The sequence below is a fragment of the Hakea prostrata genome, chromosome 1, assembly GCF_041222555.1.
Source record: "Hakea prostrata isolate BN-2017 chromosome 1, UWA_Hpros_2, whole genome shotgun sequence".
Classification (NCBI taxonomy): Eukaryota; Viridiplantae; Streptophyta; class Magnoliopsida; order Proteales; family Proteaceae; genus Hakea; species Hakea prostrata.
Genome location: NC_142600.1, coordinates 73,618,742 through 73,640,121, shown reverse-complemented (window position 1 = coordinate 73,640,121; position 21,380 = coordinate 73,618,742). Strand labels below are relative to the sequence as shown.

General features: G+C 38.9%; 1 protein-coding gene and 2 pseudogenes across 2 annotated transcripts; all 3 read right to left on the bottom strand.

The window, feature by feature from the left end:
* Nucleotides 1-2,335: 2,335 nt before the first annotated feature.
* Nucleotides 2,336-3,972, bottom strand: LOC149029961 (cytochrome P450 86A8 pseudogene; annotated as a pseudogene).
* Nucleotides 3,973-7,993: 4,021 nt separating this feature from the next.
* LOC149029960 (cytochrome P450 86A22 pseudogene) lies at nt 7,994-10,193 on the bottom strand (annotated as a pseudogene).
* A 1,515-nt stretch (nt 10,194-11,708) lies between these two features.
* LOC149029959 (Divalent ion symporter) lies at nt 11,709-21,269 on the bottom strand. Of its 2 annotated transcripts, none has more exons than XM_089142284.1 (6): nt 21,008-21,269; nt 20,494-20,658; nt 19,984-20,068; nt 18,571-19,882; nt 18,150-18,339; nt 11,709-13,435 (listed from the first exon to the last, which is right to left on the bottom strand). In XM_089142284.1, the coding sequence occupies exons 4-6, from the start codon at nt 19,786-19,788 to the stop codon at nt 13,176-13,178; spliced, it is 1,668 nt and encodes a 555-aa protein (XP_088998410.1). In that variant the 5' UTR covers nt 19,789-19,882; nt 19,984-20,068; nt 20,494-20,658; nt 21,008-21,269; the 3' UTR covers nt 11,709-13,175. The 2 variants fall into 2 exon arrangements, with proteins under 2 accessions (XP_088998410.1, XP_088998409.1); XM_089142283.1 differs by having other exon boundaries at nt 20,494-20,579.
* Between the last annotated feature and the right edge of the window lie 111 nt (nt 21,270-21,380).

The window sequence follows — 21,380 nt, the reverse complement described above, 5'->3', positions numbered from 1 at the left end:
ATAACGCATCATATGTAACTATATGCTTTGAGTCTTGCGGTGCTGATGGGTTCCATATGAGGGTTTCCAACAATGCAGCTTTTAGATTGATTAAGTGATCAACCTTGTTGAACACCAATGGCTCTTCCAACTACTTGGAACTTGGAAGTGTCATCACCACGTGTCTCCATAAGAACCATGCATATCTCAAGCAAGATCTTCTCCTCGACTCCTGGGTTGAGCGTGAGCAGCCACAAGAACTAGCTGATCAGCAAATACAATAGCTGTTTCTACCAAAAGAGAAGAGAGAAAAAAAAAAGGGAATACATACCTGTGAATCTCGAATACACAGTCACGTATCCACTCATATATATATGAATACATCAAGGAGTGTCATTCTTGAAACTCAGCCAAGTTCAAATGACACCAAGGTTCTATTATATTTGTTTGGATATTGACTGAGTATTACGAAATTAAATCATACCGAAAACCAAAAGAGCTCAAATTGACTCAAAACCCTAACCAAAACGGAATCCGAGCGGATCTATCCTATTAAGAACTTGATGAAAGAGCAAAGTCATTAAAAAAAGGAGTTTTTTTTACGTGTGGGTTTCTTAAGTAGACCACAAACTAATGTTGAGTCCCGTTAGTGCAATATGTTACTTGTGGGTCCCAACCAGACTAACCCCGTTAGCCGCTATTAAGTATAAATTTTTAGTCCTTCCATGTTTGAAATTTAAATATACTTAATGGCGGCTAATGGTGTTAGTCTAGTTGGAACCCACACGTAATATTTTATACTAAGAAGACCCAATATTAATTTGTGGTCAACTAAAGGGACCCACACATAAAAAATTCAAAAGAAAATCATGTTTTTGCACCCATTCATACATGGATGATATCAATCTTGGGTAGTTAATTTTCCTTGTGGCTGTAGTTTGACCTATAGATGATGGCTAAAGAAGCATTTCTTGGATGATTTTTAAATTGGTAATTTGGCCATTTTGAAATTTTAGAAGTCGAAGGAGAGATATTTTTTAGGGAAATTGAAGGTCAAATTTTTGAAAGAAAATTATGAGCAAATTGAGAGTAAGCACGAGGGAGAGAGAAATTTTTTCATAATAAATTTTCTGATTCACTAGTATATACACCCCCCCCCCCCACCCACCCCCCCAAAAAAAGAAGAAGAAGAAGGGAGATTAGGGTAACACAAATTGGAAGAAGAAAATTATGAACAAATGGAGAATAAGCACAAGAATAAAAGAAATTTTATAAATTTCCTGGTTCACTTGGCCCGTTCCATTGATAATGGCAACACCTTTGGACTGGAGGAAAAAATATAAATAGGAAAGGAAAGAAACGAAAGAAAGATAGATAAGGAAAACACCAAGTTGGAAGACATCTTGCATTATTTTCTAAATTTGTTCCACTTTCAAACAATTGAAAGACATCTTGCATTATTTCTAAAAGAAAATTTTAACAAGGAAAACAAATTAAACCACCGTCTTATACTTATCATAAGGCCATATTTTGACATGAGCCTGACTAGAGAAATTACTGACGCCACCCATATTATGGTTTAATTATTATTTTATTTTTATATATTTAGAAATTATTAATCCAATGTAAAATTTTCCCTGAAATTATAGTGCCTTATACGCTTTTAAATTTCGTTAATTAACACTTATAACGTGATATCATTATATTTTTCAAAAATTCTAAAATAATCATAAGGTTTGTTAAATCCTATGACAAATACTGCTGTTTTGACATTTTTATCTCTATAGTCCCCTTATTTCAGCTTCATCTGTGGATTCTATATACCAATGAATAACTTAGATGAATATTTGGCTCTATCAGAATACATTAAGCACTTTGAATATATATAACACATCAGTTCATGTAGAAGATGACAATATCACCTCTTGGCATCCAAACGAGGCTCCCACAGTGATAAGTGATGACACTAGCAACACTAGAAGCACCTCAATTGGCACAACAATGTAACACTAACACATAGTTGTTGTTGTTGTGTTACATGCACAACTTTATTAGAAACTAATGGAACACAACACATGGTTTCTTGATGCACCTTATTTACTCCATCTCTCTTGCACTAGTAGTAGTACTTGTACTTCTGTCTCCGCACTTTAATTATAGCCTTAAAAATGCCCCTTATCTCTCATAAAGCAATCAATGAGACCCCTTCTGCAATCAAGATCGACTAGCATCCAACATATACGAATGCACAACACTAGTAGTAGTAGTTGTTTATATGCCAAAAACTCATCAGATTACGTACTCCTTAGTAGACCTTGCTCTTGAGTTACGTGGTTTTGGCAGTGCCATCGACCATCTAATCAACCGCGTCCAAGTTGCTGCCACAGTTGACATTTCCAGCAGGAGTTGCCCCATCCATTTCCTTGCATATTTCAGCTGCCACCGCCACAAGATCCCTGTGGTGCACCATTACCAACATCCCATTCTTCGTTGGCAAATTAATTGTTAATTTCGGTTCCACACGGTGACCTGGTTTTAATGTCAGCCGGTGCCTGAGCAACACTGCCGTGGCAATGGACTTCATTTGCATATAAGCCATGTCCTTCCCTAAACATGTCCTAGGACCTGCATTGAAAGCCAAGAACTCAAACTGGTTCTTCTCTTTGTAACTCTTCCCATCCGGTGACAGCCATCTCTCTGGACGGAATTCCATACAATCTTTTCCCCATGTCAACTCCATCCTTCTAGCAGAGTATGTAGAGTAAACTACCCTTGAACCTACTGGTACAAATGTGCCATCTGGCAATACATCGTCTCTAACGACTTCCCGTATATTTATTGGCACAGATGGATACAGTCGGAGGGTTTTGGACAATGCTGCTTTCAAGTAGTCTAATCGACCAACCTCCTCGAACCCCAATGGCTCCTCCAACCACTTTGATATGTCATCGCCACATGTATCCATTAGAACTCTGCAAGTCTCGCGCAAGATCTTTTCCTCCACTTTTGGGTGCAACATCAGTAACCAAAAGAACCAGCTCAATGTCCCCGATGACGTTTCTCGTCCAGCTATGATGAAGCTGAGTAACGCATGTTGGATCAAGGTGTTGGAGGGGAAGAGTTCCTTATGATTCATCAACCTAGAGAGCATGTCATCGTGTGGGTTTTCTTTCTGACATGTTCGAAGATTTTGCTCTAGTTCCATCTTACGTGTCTTGATGACATCTAATAGGTATTGGTCCACATGTTGAATGCTCCTTCTCATGCCAACCTCCAACCCCAACCGAAATTGTTTCTTCAACTTCCATATGGCTTGGGGAACAATAAATCGTTGTAGGATGGCCTCAACTACTACATAAAATGCTGATCCAAACTAGTGCTCTGGTAGTCCGGGGGATAACGTCTGAGGGACCTTTCCGAAAGCTAGTGCACATATGTTATCAAAAGTTAATCGGAGGAGGAGGTCTTCAAGACCACAATAGTGGATTCCAATTGACTTGTTTGAAGGATCGGGTAGAACCGTAGCTTGATGGTTTTGTTTAATTGTTGAGCCATGGCTTGTCGTATTCTTCTGGGAATGAACTCCATCGCGGTCACCTTTCTTTTAGATACCCACATTTTACCATCAAAGTTGAAGATGCTATCTCCAAATAGATCATGGAGCGCAACATGCGTGGTGGCACCCTTTGGGTAGTTGTCGAAGTGGGTTTTTAGTATGTGCTCTAGGTTCTTGGGATAACATGTGAAAGTCAGCAAACCATGTTTTCGCATGAGAAAATGTACCAAAAAGAGACATATTTGGAACATTGCACCACATGTGCGGAAATTATCGGTGATCCAATCATGGAAGCGGTCATAGTTGTGGAACACTCCTGGAAGACAACCGACTAAAGGCCACACTCGTGGACCCTTCAGTAAATGCGAGGTAAAGGGGAACGACATCAAGTATATACAGGTAGCAACAACAAGAAATATTGCAATTGATGCGTCCATCGTGAATGCAAGTGCAGAAGTTTCTAATTTCTACTTCCAGAATAGTTTGATTTGCAGAAGGGGGTGTTCAGGACTGTTCAAAGAAAATACTAGAGATAGAATATGTGAAGTGTAAGGAGTGATTGCAAAGGTGGTGATAGAGTGATTTATAGATGAATGTTTAATTGTTATATATTGATTGAGTCATTTCTTGGCTCACTTCAGGATGCATCATTAAATTTGTGCCTTCAAAGACCGTTGGGATTTAAGGGAATATAGCCTTGAATATAGCCTTCTTCCTTTTCTTCTTGTAAATGGATTAAAACCTTGAGCCCAAATCATACTCTCTTTTGACTCAAAAATAAATTTTATAGTTGAATGCAGCAACATTTATTAAGTGGTTTGCCTTTTCGGTGGAGCTACTGAAAGTTTGTTGTGTATTCAATTGCCATGTCTTGTAATAACTCCTTTATTCAATAATTTTAAAAAAAAAATTTAAGAGGAACAAGTTAATGTGAAACATGACAATGGACTCATGAGTAGGACTTTTTGAAAGATTTATCAACAATGGAAAATTCATAAATGCATTGGGACTTAGTTTCTAATTTGGAACATCCTCTATTGCTATCGTCCAGCAAACTCCTTGTGTCTTACCTGGGTCCAATTTTTTCTACCCAAATCGGTCCCTTAGAGGTTTAGTTCTTGGAAGACCTAACTGATTCTCAAGGAGCCTTACATGACCGATCTAGTTCTTGGCAAGAGCCTTGGCCAACGGCGTTAACTCAGGATTAAACCTCATATGTTTGGTTCGAACTGGACCTCAGATGGTTTGGTCTGTTTGAGGGGAAAAAAAAAAAACAATTTATTCTCACTCAAATTGGTGTTTGGTGCATCTCATAATGGACAGTGGAAATTTTATCTAACACCCAACTTTAAATCTTGACCGTTCACTACTTGGAACATTGCCACATAGGCACTGCTCCCAAGCAAAATCCGAATTGGACTTTTCATTTCCTTGTAGATGTATGACATGTGTCTCAACATCACATCAAATGGTTGAAATCCATTTATAAGTCACATCATAGAGTTGTGATCAAATTTAAAAAAAAAAAATGATGTGATTTATAAATGAACTTCAATCTTTTGATGTGATGTTGGAACATATGTCACACATCTACAAAGAAATGGATGGTTCATTTTCTTGTCAGAAATGAACTCAATATTAGTCCCTATAATACTCAATATGGTACGTTGCACTAAAACCATGCATGAACGTGCTTGTGATTTTAATTAAGGATGCTTTCACAGGTGGACAATGTCGGTCGAGGGTTGAAGTGTGTATACCTTTTTTTTCTTAGGGTGGTGGGCCATATGTATATTTTTTCATAAAATACCATGGTAATGAATTTGAATTTCATTATGTATCTATCAATGGTGTGTCGTCTTGAGGTTGGTTTTAAGTGAAATCAAGTCATTTCAAACCAAAGTTTTATTGGATTGCCCCAACTCAATTTGTTAGTCAGTGAACCTTTAAGGTTGTCTTAGTAGAGCTTTTGGAAAAATCTAGATCGCCTCCTCATCAGAGGAGAAGTATATGTTCCCCTAATGCTTCTTTATTACACAATAGAGGTATTCTTTTTGTCAGTATTTAAATATGGGTTTCATCCTATTTTATGGTGGAGAAGTATTAGTTTTGATGGGGATGTGATCCACACTTTTGAGAAACATCCTCTGTTGTAGTCGCAGGTGAATTCTTAGACATACATCAAACCATGGGTATGTAGAAACCCTTCCCCGTTTAATATACCTAGGGGTGTCAACGGTCGAGATTTGATCTAGACTTTTAAGAAAACGGGGGGGGGGGGGCTAACATCTGGGCTAACGGTTTAGAATTGGGTGTATTAACGGTTTGGGTTTGGTTTATTAGCTTTATGTTTTGAGTACTTTATTGATATGTGAAATTTATCAAGAGTATGTGAACACATATAAGCATTAAGTTATCTCCAAGTCTTTTGTGTTGGGGTTAAAATAAATTTTTTTTTTACAAAGAAATAAAACTTAAAGAACTAATAACAAAGGTGGCCATGATGAATTTTAGTGGGTTGTCTTTGCTTATTTTTCTTCCCCATCTTGACATTTGTAGAAATAAATCAAAAGAAAGCATTAAAAGATTTTCAAATGATAATACACTTGCTAATATTTACTAAACCCATCTTCAAATGGTGAAAGCTTTGACAGCTTGATGTTTGCATATCCAATATTAGTGGTTGGGGGTTTTCTTGTCTTTTATATTTAAATTTATTTTATTTTTTTCTTAAGGGCTTCGGTTGGCAACCTCGGTTCGTGTTGACACCCGTTTAATATATACCAATCAATTTCCAAAACCCCATTAATCGACCCCACCTCAGCCTTCCTTCACTAGGTTTTCTCTATATATTCTTTGACTTCTCAAGCGACAACTTCCCTTTTCAGGCCAAGTTTATTTTGGATTTCTATGGTTTCAAATTTGTTCTTCCGAGGTTTCGATGTGGGTATTCTTGAGTCAAGCAGAGACAAATTAGGGTTTCTCTTCTTCTTTCAATCTTCTGCTGTTTCTTTTGGTGGCATATTGTTAGGATTAGAACAATCAATCACACACAATCGAATAGAAAACAAGGAAGAAAGAGACACATATTTTACCGTGATTCACTTCAATGTAAGAAACTACATCCAGCATTAGGTTTTTCACTATATTTAATGTTCTATTACAAGAGAATATATATAAGCGCTTAGAAACCCTAAGCCACAGGCCCAGGCCCAAACTGTAAAGAAACTCCGAGGCCCACATAAACATGGACCCTCTACAGGTTATGGGGGTGCTACCCCCAAACCCTCGCTCCCCAAACCCCCGGGGGGGCCTCGTTTGCATCGGGATTTCAATGAGAAGCATGACGCCATACCCCATTGCCTTGGTTTTCTTGCTTGGTACTTTCCTCTTTTGATCGTGGATTTTAATGAAAAGCATTAACATATCTTGGACTTTGGGAGAGTGTTTGGTAGATCAGAAAAGAACCTGACATTGGTGCCATCACTTATTTGAAGTTTGATTGTGATAAAAATTACATTATTCGCTTTAAATTTTGCTGCTACCTTCGAATTGCACTTTCAGATTGTATTGTTGTTGGTGCAAGAAATGTTACCCTAGCTTTGATGTTCACTCCAGATCCAACCCTTATTCCTGAGACCAAAGCAAAGTAAAAATGGGCCGCCTCTGAGGACGGGAAGCCACCTCCAACAATCGAGTTAGCTTAGGCCAGCAAATAAGGGACTCCATAGAGGAGTGCAAACCCAAAGAGATGACGAGGATCAAGCTCTTTTAGGGGTTAGAGGACTAAAAATGAGATGACCGGAGTGTGTCCCGCCCAACATGATGAGGGATACATATATCAAGTTCATACCTTCAAAGATGGTTTGCTTGTCGTCCTGCAGAACAGTAGTCACTTCCGCCGTTCGGCTGGTCCCGTCAGATAGTCTCGCCTTGCTTGGCGGCGTGTCGAAGCCTACAGAGATCCTGTCGCCCCAAGGCTCGAGGAGATCGATCTCTGATCATGCAATATCCCTGGTATAATTGATTCCCTAAATGGGTTTCTAGCTCAAGCATGCTGGCCATATGCCTCGTGGACCGTTCATGCCTTGCTAGCTAGAGACGATGAGCTGGCCTGGACCCACTAGCCATTCCAGGACCGATCTGAGGATTATACTTCCGGACCAAAAGTAGTCGTGATGATAACAATTGTTAATGCAGTTACTCTTCTTCTGTACTTCACCTGCCAATCTCCACCTTCAGCAATGAAACGCTTCATTACCTCTATGGGAAGTCAGCCAGTTAAGCATGCACGAGTAACGATCAATTTCTCAGAAAAGAAAAAACGAAGGAAAAAAATAAAAATAAAAAGGAAAGTATTCAGCATTATCAAGAAATCTGCTAACTAATTTCTTATTCTTATCGTTTTAATCCACAAGAATCAATTTTACGGTTGCCCACATATTATCCAGAAATATAGCATTACCCACTGACACACACACACAGAGCTACTGGTAAAGCAATATTTATTTCATTTTTTTGAATGGAAAAACATATATCCTGCAAGTTTCCTTCAATGAAAAAACTGAAAAACAAAATAAATAGATATTGATTGTCTTTTTATAAAGCAGTAGCAGCTTAAGTATCAACAGCAGAAATAGTAGCAGTAATGTATATCTTTCTGATACCGAATAGTCTTTAGTTCTTAATCATCTAAGGTGATCAAGTATGGCTGGTTACGCAGGCTGTTCCTTCCCTCGCCTTGCGAATTACGTCCATTAAATCTCTTTGGTGCACATTTACCATCAATCCATTCTTCATGAAGAGTGTCAATGACATCTTCTGCTCCACTCGGTGGCCAGGTGCCAATGTCAGCCGATGCCTCAGCAACACTGAGGCAGCAATGGACTTCATTTGTAGATAAGCCAAGTCCTTCCCCAAACATATTCTCGGCCCAGCATTGAATGACACATATTTGAACTGATCCTTCGCTTCATAACCCTTCTCATCCGGTGACAACCACCTCTCAGGCCGAAATTCCATGCAATCTTTTCCCCACGTCCACTCCATCCTCCCCACAGAGTATATGGAGTAAGTTATAGCTGAACCTGCCGGTACAAATGTGCCGTCTGGTAACACATCGTCGGCAATTACATGCTTCGAGTCTTGTGGCACTGAAGGGTACAATCTGAGGGCTTCCGACAATGCGGCTTTCAAGTAGATTAAGCAGTCAACCTCATCGAACATCAACGGATCTTCCAACCACTTGGAAGTGTCATCGCCACGTGTCTCCATTAGAACTGTGCATATCTCAAGCAAGATCTTCTCCTCGACTCTTGGGTTGAGTGTTAGGAGCCAAAAGAACCAGCTCAGCGCCACTGATGATGTATCTCGTCCAGCTAAGATGAAGTTGAGTGCCACGTGTTGGAGGAAGGAATCCGAGTAAGCTTCTTTCTTTTTCATGAACCTAGACAATAGGTCATCGTGTGGGTGGTTGCCCTTTCCTCCGGGAGACTCAAGATTTTGTTGTAGCTCCAGCTTGCGTGTGTCGATGACATCAGAAAGGTATTTATCCACGTGGCTAAGACTTTGGCTTAGACTGACCTCCTGGCCCAACCTTAGCCATTTCTTCAACTTCCATATGAATTTGGGTAAGATGAACCGTTGTAGGGTGGCTTCAGTGGCTCGATCAAATGCCAATGCAAATCTGTTTTCAGGTAGATCGGGCAGTAGGGTTTGGGGGTCCTTACCAAAAGTTAATCCACATATGTTATCAAAAGTCAAGCGAAGGAGCAAGTCTTGAAGATCCACCGTCTTGGATTCTAGTTGGGCGGTTTTAAGGATTGGGCAAAATCGCAACTTGATGGCACGGTTCACCCAACGAGCCATGGCTTGCCGTAGAGTTCGAGTGGTGAACTCCAATGCAGCAGTCTTCCTCTGAAATAGCCACGTGTCACCATCGGAGTTGAAGATGCCTTCACCAAGCAGATCATGGAACACCGATTGCCAAGTGGGGCCTTTTGGGTAATTGTCGAAGCGTGTCTTTAATACGTGCTCGAGATTCTTAGGATCACACGTGACAGTCACCAAGCCTTGTTTACGTGCCAAGAATGGAATAGGGCAGATGCATGTTTGGTACGTGCCACCACACTTGCGGAGATTCTCGCTGATCCAATCATGCATGCGGTTGGAGTTCTCGATAAGCCCCGGCAGACTACCCAATAAAGGCCAAACACGTGGACCTCGGCCCAGGCCCCTTAGAGAGCGGCAAAATAAGGTGAACCACAGTAAATACGCGGCGATCCCAGCCACTAGCAGTAGAGTAGTTGATATCTCCATCATCTTTAGCAGCAGCTACAACTCTCTGGCCACCTTAGTTTTCAGTTTTCAGTTTTCCAGATAGAACTAGCTTGATTCAAAACCTCACCGGAAAGCTTAATCTGCCGGCGGAGGTGAATTCCTTAACTGGGTCTTCTTCTTTCCAAATCTACCTAGCTACCCAGAAGCTTCAGTTGAGCTTTCAGTTTCAACTGAAGCTAGCTAGCTATATACCCAGATCAATCAGGAGAAAGTGTTGAATCAAAAAAGCTGTGAAGATTAAGTGTTGGGACTTGGGAGTACTGAGAGTACTGAAAATAGAAAGATTTATAGGAAAAAAAAGCACAAGCAATTAATGTGGTAGCTACAACAGTACTAAAGCTCCAGGTTTGCACCATTTTTTCCAACTCTCTTTCTGTCATATTCGCTTTCTAACCATTGAATGCCTCAAGAAGCCGGTGTGAATTTAAGGAAAACCAGCAATGACTGGCACAGATTTAAAAATGCTTTAGCTCAAGCCTTTTAAATCAATACATTTCTCTTTCTTTCTTCTTCGCTGCTCTCATTTTCCATTCTCTTCCATGCGAAACCTTAACTACTTTAGACAGAAATAAATGCAATCAAACTAAACAGAAATGGGTCACCGGTAATATGGATGGTTGCCTGTAGCTGCTATTGTCAGTAAAGAGTAGTAACACAGAATATGCACGATTTACTCAGATGTAAACCAATCGGGTCTTCAGATTACCGTTAGGTGAACCACCTCAACCGTAATAGAATTGAGACCTTCTAATCTTCAACATAGTTCCTGGAAATTTCAATAGATATTCTTGTCTTGCACAGTAATCTAAATATAGATTTTATAATTAAGATTCTTAATCACCATTGTTTTTTTGTATATTGAAAATAATAGACAGAATTGAACCTATGATTTTTTTTCACTAAGAGACGTTGATCTCATTAACTGAACAACCCTGTGACAATAAGATTCTTAATCACCATTTACTCAGAAATTTAAACTATAATTAAGATTCTTAATCATAGCTTCCCTTAAAAACTCTATTATCATGCAAAAAAAGCTAAGTATATATGTTAATCAATTCAATTCAAGATAACATTTCGTATAAATCAAAATTGAACAGAACATCTTATATTACCCATCAAGATACTTATATTACACATCAAGATAGATATATGTACTTTCCCCCACATTTTTCCACTATACATTAAGAGGATGACCACCTTTGAATTCTAACAAATTGAATTAAAAGTAAAGCTTTTATCAAAAGTTAAAAAAATTAAATTAAATAAATAAAATGTAGATAACCCCCCCCCCAATGGACCAGCAATTCCCTCTTAATGTAGTAGAAAGGTGAGAAGGCGGTGCAAAGTTCTAGGGGTGTAAATGGATCAGATTCGAATCAGATAGTAGTAATATCATATCTGCATTTTATTATATTCGGACGGATTCGGATAAAGAATCCTATCGGTTTTCGGACGAATTCAGCCGGATTCTGATAATAATCGGATAATTATTTTTTTTAGTAAATTCTTCTAAATGAGCATGAATACAGATTGAATACAAGTTTTCGACTATTTGTTGACATTTTTACCATTTTATTTGTAAGACTAAGTTAGAAATTTAAGAATTTAGCAACTTTGATAGTTATTTTAATTAAAAAAAAATCTAGAAAAATAATCACATATCTTAGGTAAAAAATTATAAAAATAAGAAAAATAAATCCAAACAAGTGACTTTATTGAATAATTTTATTGGGCTGATAATAATCGGTAGGAAAAGGGTAATGCGATATACGCATTCTATTAGTAATCAAACAGATACATATACCACTAAATGGATGCAGATGCAGATGCAGATGCAGATTCAAAAGTGAATTTCGATTATTCATTTACACCCCTAGACCGCAAACCCTTGCATGTTAGGATCCAGATTCTTTTATTTGGTTCCTATTCTATAATTTTTTGAAAAACAACCCAGCCTAGAAAAAATAAAATAAATGCTAAGATACATTGAGTTCAGAGATTTCAACATCAACTGGGTCTCAAAGTTGACCTTCCTGTTATACATTGATGAGTGTATTTATTGGGTTGGTTCTATTAATTGGCCGTTTTAGTTTGGTTCATGGTCATGACTATGATCAATCAAGGCTTTTAAATCCTCTACTAAGGAGGAATTATTCAGTTTAGTTTTGAACGAATTAAAAGGAAAACTGTGAAAGTTACTCACAGCCACCATGGTTGTTCTACTCTTAGTGAAAAGGTCATGATCAACTCTCCCTTGGCAATGACCAACAGCTCTTTGGCCGTTTTAGTTTGGTTCATAGTCATGACTATGATTAATCAAGGCTTTTAAATCCTTTACTAAGGACTAATTCAGTTTAGATTTGAACAAATTAAAAGGGAAACTGTGAAAGTTACAAACAACCATCATGGTTGTTCAATTAGCATATGACGAACCGCTTTTAGTGAAAGGTCATGGATTCGACTCTCCTTGATGGTATAGATAAAACTAGCAGTTCCAAAAAGAAAAATCACCAGCAACATGCATAGCTAAGTCGACTGGTCGGGACTATAATCTCAACTCGAGCGGACTACTGAGCAATGCTCTTATAACCAACCCCAACCCCCCACCGCTACCATTTTGTGTATCTTCATGGTGCAACAGTGACTTAATCACTGTGTTTACCTGATCAAACATTCAAAAGTTTTATTCTCTCTTTTGAAAATTAATCATCAACCCCTGACTGATTCTCCTACCATGATTTGAGAAACAGAGAGAGCCTATGGAGACTGTTCGAATAGCAATGAAACCTCCAGCAAACATCAGAAGATACAGAGGCACATACTCCTTGATAAGGCCACGGAGTAACTTCTCTGAGGCAAAAGTCGAACAAGTAGGGATCCTGGTTTTACACCCTCTCTGGTCTCTAATGCTCATTGCTGATGGATGTCATAAACTCCAAAACTCAAGAAAATGTGGTATGTAGCAGGTTTCCCAGCCCTCACAGGAAAGCATTTCATGTACTCTATTGCTTCACTCAATATGGATATACCTCCATCATGAGAAACAATTAAAGATGTTCCAGTGCATGCCTGTGGATTGGATTCTGGGGAGAACAGATTACTTGGAGCCAAATAGTCTTTGTTTAGGCCAAGAGTTCAAAAACCCTGGATGGAAATCTGGGTTGCGTCTAGCCAATAACAATCCAGATTGAAATCAGGCTGAATCAGTTCAGTTTGGCTCCCCTGGTATCATTTTTATTTTTCGTGGAAATAATTACAGAACTTACCTTTGTAGACTTTTGGCTAGAAAATCAGGAATTCACCTGATGAGTAACAGGCCAATGGCAGTGACAATGAGAGTAGAGGGAAGTCCAAATTTAAGATGGCTCAAGAAAGATAGTGTGTAACCGAAGCTTGACCTGCGAGCCTGTTCGCACACTATCAAGTTTGCAGCTGAACCCAAAAGTGACAGGTTTCCAGCTACGGTGCTAACCCATGCCAAGATGAGCCATGCCCTTTTCTCATCTGCTGAAGAAATTGCAGCTGCTGATGCTGCCACACGCGCTCCAAGCAACAAAACTGAGAGATGAAATGCAAATGCAATCAGAATATGTTCATTAATGGTATTTAACTGAATTCTTCATATGCAGAACAAAATGGAGGTAAATTCTTCCATGGGACATATGAGACTGGTGAATTGAGAAATTGCAAATAGAGTACAGTTAACTTTAAGTGAATCAAGGATCTCTAATATTCAATGCCAGCTTCTATTATTATTGTGCACTTACCCATTCCCCAATTCAAGACTGGGCACATGATCAATTAAAGTAGTCCTCACATTAAAACACCAAACAAAAGGAAGGGCAAAGCCATCAATACTGCAATATGGAAGGACTTGAAAATGCTAGATGGGCATCATTTTATCCATGTAACTCCAATTATAGTGAAAAAGAGAGTGCACACACAGTAAATAAGGCTCTGCCACTGCAGGATCTTGGGAGTGTCATAACGTATGCAGCCTTAATGCTGCTTTTACAGAGAGGTTGTTTCCACACATGAACCCATGATCTCCTGATAAGAACGGAGTCACCTTAAAGGTGCACCAAGACTTGCCCTCAACATCCTTCAAAGAGTAGAAGACACCAATTACTTTTACTACACAACATATTCTAGAAGCACCCCGATTACTCAACATATTTTTTCTCTTCTTAAAGGCAAACTGGATATCGCCAAAACATTGTCAACTTGTATTGGAGAAGCCCTTCAAGAAAATAGGACAATCAACTTCCACCCTGCTTTTGCAGCTGAATATCAGAGTCGCTTATTACCTGCCTTGCATTTAATTTTCTAATATCCCAGCAAACGAGGAGATACCAAAATGTCTCCCTAAAGGTTTTCTGGAGTCTTTGCTGACAGCCTTTGTAACAATAGTGCTCTTGTTCTCAATCCTTTCTTCTCTTTGAGATCAATCAAGCCACTATTGTAAAATAAGCACCGTTTAGCTGATCCTCAATGCATGAAGCTCTGCTACTGCAGGGTTTGGGGAGGGTAATACTGTATACAACCATCACCCTGATTCTTTAGAGAGGCTGTTTCTAGACTAGAACTGGTGACCACCTAGTGAGGATGGAATAACCTCAAAGTCAGACCAAGGCTCCCTTGCTACATCCATTAAAGAACGGAAGCACTTATATTTACTGCATAATATATTTTAAGGCACCGTGATTACTCAACACATTTTATCTCGTTTTGTAAGGCAAACTAGATGATTCCACAACATTGTTAGCTTATATTGGTGAAGCCCTTCAAGAAAATAGGACATGTCAAAAGAAATACTTTTCCCCTGCTTTTACAGTTAAAACCAGACTCATTCATTATTTGCTTTCCATTTAATTTTCTAGTTCAAAAAGACATACCAAAGTGTTTACACAAAGGTTTTTTGTAGTCTTTTCAGATAGCTTTCCAACAATATTGCACTTGTTCTTGGCCCTTTCTTCTCTTTGAGATCAATCAACCCACCCATTATCAAATGAGCATCATTTAGCTGATCCTCAGCTTCTCCATTACTTCCTTTTGGTTCACCATGGATGTTCACAACATATTCTGATTAATTTGACTAGCCTTCATAGTTTGTTGTAGCATAAGCAAGTGTCAGAAGGCTTCCTCGACTCTTTGAGTTGATGATGGGATATGCAGATCTAAGAAAGTGTTCAACAGGCCACTAGTAACCAATCTGCTGAACATGACAACTAAATCTACTTAAAGCATCTACAACATCCGCTGTCCCAGGTTCAAAAACAGCAAGGACTCATAAACCAAGCATAGGGAACTCTCAGTCTTACAAGGAAAGGAAGCAATTCTCCTGACATTCTTCCCAATTGTGATGCAAAAGTTTTGATACTTTGGTAAAGGATGTATTGAGTCGAATTCACAACAACTTAGCCAACCAAATGGCATCAGCTATATGGATGATTCCCTCCAATCATCTCTGTTTGAAGTCATACTTGATACAAAGCCTAGACTAGAAACTATGCATGTCTTTTTTCAGTTATGCTATGGTCATTTTAGGTCTGCATCAGACTCTTCTAGTTCCTTCAATTTGAACTGAATCAATCCTCCATACTGGAGCAACCAAAGCCTTCATTGAGCATGGTTGCACCACCTTAAATAAGTTTTTTTTGTAGCTTATCATGTATCGAAACTACTTCCAAGCCAACTTTATGTCATTCCTTATCTTATCCTTCCTAGTTTTGCCACTCATCCATTTAAGCACTATCATCTCTGCTAGTTCTAATAGTAAAACTAAAGATAATCCCATGAAGAATTTATGGGCTTAAATAAGTAAAAGTATCTCACATATTTTATCCACTAAGTCATGCATAGGAACCCTCCAACTCATCATCACTTTGCAGAACTGGTCAAAGGCGCAATTGGTTTCTTTTCTGGTAAATTATCTATCCCATTGCTCCCTAGGCTTACACAAATCCTCCAAATGGGTTAATAAATGATGAACTCCATTTTACAGATGATAGGATATGACAAAGTCTATAATCTCAATGGACAGTAGGATGTGCTTTTGATGCAATTCAGGAGAACATGAAAGACAACAGAAAATTGGACCTTTGGATTGAGCGAAGAATGAGATAATATGTTTAATTTTGAGAGTCCAATGTGATACATGCATAGGAGTCAAGGTGTCCTCTAGGCGGAAACTCAGCACCCAGGTGCATAAGTCCCCTAGGCAGAAGCTAGGCACCTTATTAGCGTTACTTGCCTGGGTGAAGTGTCATTTTTGAGGACCCCTGGAACACCTAAGGTTTCCTAGACATTCTAACAACTATAGTTATATGGTCATGGGCTTGCTATTGTAATAGGCACAAACATAAAGGAATATCATATCATATACTGGATTAGGTAGCTAATTATTACTCAGAAATGTTTCAGAATAGCTTCAATCTTAAAGAGATACTTAAGTTGTAAGTGATTCTCCTGACAATAAAAAGGGTTTCCTATTTTGCATATTTTTTATGAAGTGATAAATCAAGAGTAGGGGATTGTATGCACAACCAACACTTTGAACCATTTGTTGATCCTATGCCTGCAAACTTCGGTGAGATTCAGAACTCCTTTACTGAGAAATACAGTAAAGCCCTTAATGCGATGTCAAGTTGGACTGGTGAGTCAGTGAGATGCTAGTCAAGTTCTGATATGCGAAGCCTGCTTCATATCCTTCTCTCCTTTTATTTAGTTATCAAAGTTCAGTCCCTAGTTTCAAACCCAGAATTGGTAACTCCCCCCCCCCCCCCCCCAACCTTTTTACTGATCCTATTTACTGAACATATGCTTTTGGGGTGATGTTATTGGTTTCTTCAATCAATTTTTACTGATCTCCAATTTCCACTTACAGACCTGATTTTGGTTATGTATAAAACTCGTGACCACTTCATGTCATCAGCTACTGTTTGTCAAAGTGGCCTAGGTAGGCTGATCACTGGTTCCCAGTTTGACTTTAGTTCCAATTCTTGGACCTTTCTATTTCAATTAGTTTCTGGGTTCTGAAGTTTACCACTAATCCGTAGAGTGTCTAAATTTGTTTTTATCAAAGTTAAATTTTCTAGTCAGCACCAAAAACCAAAAAGAACTGAATTGGAACCATATTTTGAGTGTTTATTTCCATCTTCCATAGTGAATTTGAACTGGATTACGGCCACATCTGAGGTCAGCTTTGAGCTACTTCAAAACTCTTATGTCTGGTCATAAGGATGTGTCATGCTATCAAAACCTGTGATTTGCATCTGAACTGACATTTAGTTTAACTAGAATGCATTAGCTTTACCCTAGCATGGTTCTTTCCTTAAACTTGTTGATACAAATCTCTTCTCATTTGTATCCCGGTCATGCTTTGACACTATATTGTATGACAAAATGAGGCTGATAAAAACTCAGTTTGGGCTTTACTTCAATGGACAGAAGCCCTGGATTGGGTTATATATGTGTCAGGCCTTTAGTCCAAGAGGTGTTCTTTGTGATAGACCATTTTAATGGTTCTAGATCATGGATAGGAGATTCATTATTAGTTTTGCTTTAAGTGTTTTATCAATCTGAGGTTTGGATAACCTATATGAAAAGAACTCTTATTTCAACTTCGGATAAAGCCCTGACCATAGGACTCCTATTCTAACTAGTCTATATTTTAATAATATAGGCCATCTATTCTTATTATGGATAGAGTTTCCAATTTCAATTACACTTTCCTTTCCTACCGTACATAAACTTTACTTTCCATGTCTCTATGTATGGGCAAGAGCTCCATATGATTTTCCTGTTGAATAAGAGAGACTTTTGCTGCCTCTATTGTTTTGTGGAATTGAGAATGCTACACGGTGGGATGCTACAACCCTTGGTGAGATGCTAAGGTTGGTTGATGGAATGTTAGCCTAGTTCCAAGCAAGATGCTTGGTTCATATATTTCTTCTATCCATCTATTCCTCCAGCCTATCTATCATCATTCAAGTTAATGATTTTAGGTTTCTATCTTTTCTTGTGCATACCTACTGATAAGATTTTTATATTCTCCTCTGTTTCCATCTCTGATCTCCAAATCAGATTGCATATTTGGCAATTGGATGGTATTCTAAACATCACCATGGTTTCAAATATTGGAAATCAATATGAAACAAATTGCATGACACAAAAATATTTTTTTCAAATTTCAACTGAACACGAGAATCTTGGAAAATTAAAAAAATAAATAAAAATAAAAATAAGTGAGAGGAAATTGAAGTTGACTAACCAGTAGGTACATTTGAAGCAAAATTTGAGAGGACAAGTATGACAATGGAAAGTACAGCAATCCCACTGGCATGATCTATTCTTGCATAAGGTTCCATGAAATCCCATATAGCACTTGGTATTCCTGTTTTATTGAAGCCATCAACAGTGATAAACATCCCACAAAAGAAGATCAGAAGTGAATACGAGACCTGGTTTAAGATAGATAAAGCAGTGCTTAGTATTTAACACCATCGAGAGCAAGTGGTTGACATAATCTAGGATCTGGAATAATATATCAAAACAACAGCCAAATTTTTCCAAACTTTCTGCAAACCAATGACAAAAAAGAGAACACTGGATGAAGCAAAAGTAGTTAGAAAAAGAAGCCAAGCTTCTATATCATTACCAAGAAAACATAGCATTACGTTTCCAGTATATACCTTTTCAAGGGATGGGCGCGCATCCTTAAAGTCCAGAACCACAAGAGCAAGTGCAGCTGTGATTGCTGTCCAAGACATGTTTAGACCCATCAGCAGAGAAATGAGCATTCCAACAGTAACAAGATAAACACAAGTTTTCCATAACAACCTCTTCCATTTCTTTCCCAATTCCTCTTCATCTGAGGAATGAAAAGAAAGTGCTTCGCCTGGAACATTTGGGGTTGCAGTATTACCATTGGTTGAACTCCTAAAAACCCTTCTTGAAGGAACACTTTCATCCCTCATCTGGGAAGAACTATCAACAGTGAGAATATCCTTTGATGCATTCGAGTTTCTTGTGGAATCAACTGTTGGACTTGAGACCCTTTGTATTTCATTCCCACTCAAACTATTTTGACTTCTAGGAGTCTCTGCATTCCAGGAATCCCTATTCAGATTTGATGAGCTGTGCACATTCAAAGATTCCAGTGTGGAGTTCCACTCTTGCGAATTCAAGGATGTGAGATGTGACATTGTAGCGGGTGAGAATCTATGAGATGTGACATCCTCCTCTGCAACTACTTCTACAGGCACATCTTCTTCATCCTTCTCAATAGATAACAACTTCCAATACATGCATAGAAGGATAGCAGCATTCAAAAAAACCCCCACAAGCATAGCAGGGAGAATGCCAACTAAAAATTGACCAAATGAAATTTTACTCTGAACGGCTATGACCAAATTCTGAGGGTTTCCAATTGGAGTTGCAGAAGACCCGATATTTGCACTAGAGGCCAACGCTAGTAAAAATGGGTGGGGAGGGAGATTATGCTGTCTCGCAATCTTCAGTACAAACTCAGTCAGGACAACACAACTGGTATCATTGGTGAACAAAGCACTGGAAATGGCAGACACTAGGCAGATTCGGCACAGTAAGTCTTTGGATCCTTGGGATTTCCAAGAGAGTAATTTTCCCAAGTACTTAAACATGTCGGCTCTTTCAAGATAGACGCTTACAACCATAGTCCCAAAGAGAAGACCTAGGATTGGGAGATCAATTGCTGCATAAGCCTGTTCTGGAGTTATGACTCCAAAGATGACCATGAGCATGGCCCCTAGGAGAGCTCCGGCAGTCCTTCCTACAGGAAGGAAAGGGACAGCAGGGAATACTGCCAGTACCCAGAAGATTGCAAAAGCAATTGAGCCTAAAACAACTTTAACAGTTGCTGCCATGGCCATATCTGCAACTTGAGAAACTTAAAACCTTTTCCACATAAGATGTTTTAAAGTGCAAAACTGCAAACCATGGAAAACTTCATCTATGCTGGCATGCCTGTTTGATAAGGAAAAGCCACTCAGAAAGCCAGAAGTACAGAAACAAGACATGGATTTAAAATAGCACAAGCCTTGAACAGGATTAACTAATATTCTTACATTTCTACTGTTTAACTCGGTTAAGCTTTCATTGGAGAGAAAGAAAAAGCCCATTGTTTCTGGGAATGCTCCAACCACTCTGGCTCTGGGGAAAAAAAATGAAATGTTTCGGCCAAATTAGAGAACAATAAAACAGTATGCAACAAGAATTCAAACTCTCTACCAGAGGCAAGATGAACCCAAACTGACTCATCTCCCCTCCCCAAGCAGGGACAGGTCACAAAAATCTCCGAGTGTTTCTAACGACCAATCAGAAATTACAGTCGGAAGAGAAGAAAACCCAATATTTAAACTGCCAGGAAACCCAAGCCACTCAAACATTATCAAGTCTTGCAATTACCAATTCAACGCAACACCATGAGAAACTTTGGGGGGAAAAAAAGAATTGAAGGATCCCTTCTTTTTCTCTTTAGGATTAAGAATTTCTAATTACAAGAAGGGAATTAAACCAATTCCGTGCAGAACCCATCACTACTAGAGATTGCCACATGGAGAAGAAGCTACACGAACCTTCTCTGGGAAGAATTGCTACTCGAACTGAAACATGACTAGGCTCGTTGTCAATGAAATATAGCGAAGAAAGAAGATCTGAGCATCTGCATGATAAGATTCGGTGACATTACCAGCTTTTTGTTGATGTTTTATAGAGAGGTTACGAGATCAGTATCATAAGCTCTGCATCATTATGAACAATAATAAATATTGGTAAACCAACTAACGAGTGTCATCATTGTCATATAGTCAAAGGCTCATCTCATCAGTTTTGTGATCTACTTAATAAAATAAATCGCCTGGTTTTGTTTTGATTAGAATCTCCACGAACCCATGCGTAAGATCCTATTATATTTCAATAACACAAGCGACTAATGTTAAGAAATTTGTTTTTTCAGAGAAGATTTGGATTTTAGATTAAATAAACAACTATGACAGGCTCCTTATCGACTAAACCAGAAGAAGGAAGCTGGTGTTTCTCTGTCTCAAGAGATTGTTAAGTCAACTAGGCATGGGAGAACGGATGGTTTACCTAACACGAGAGCTGAGTTCTGTCGTTTCAACGTCTGATGGCGATGCAAGATTATCAACTGTGAATCTGTGATGTGAGTCACTAGAAACGGACGAAAAACCAAACCAACCAGATCCGCCGGAGAAAGAAAGGAAGAGGGATTCCGGCAACCGGAATGAGATAACGCATGAAGCTATGCTGCATTGCTGAAAGTCCTTTCACGGCTTTGTTGTTTAAGCGTTGATATGGGCGGTGGCGATGGCGAAGGGAAGGGTAAAAAACACGAGTGTACCGAACGAGCTCACCATGCATCAGAAGTCAGAACACAACCCCAAGGTGATGCCGTTAAGTGGGGCCCACATTGAAAAGGTAGTTGGGATCAGCTCCCGAGGGC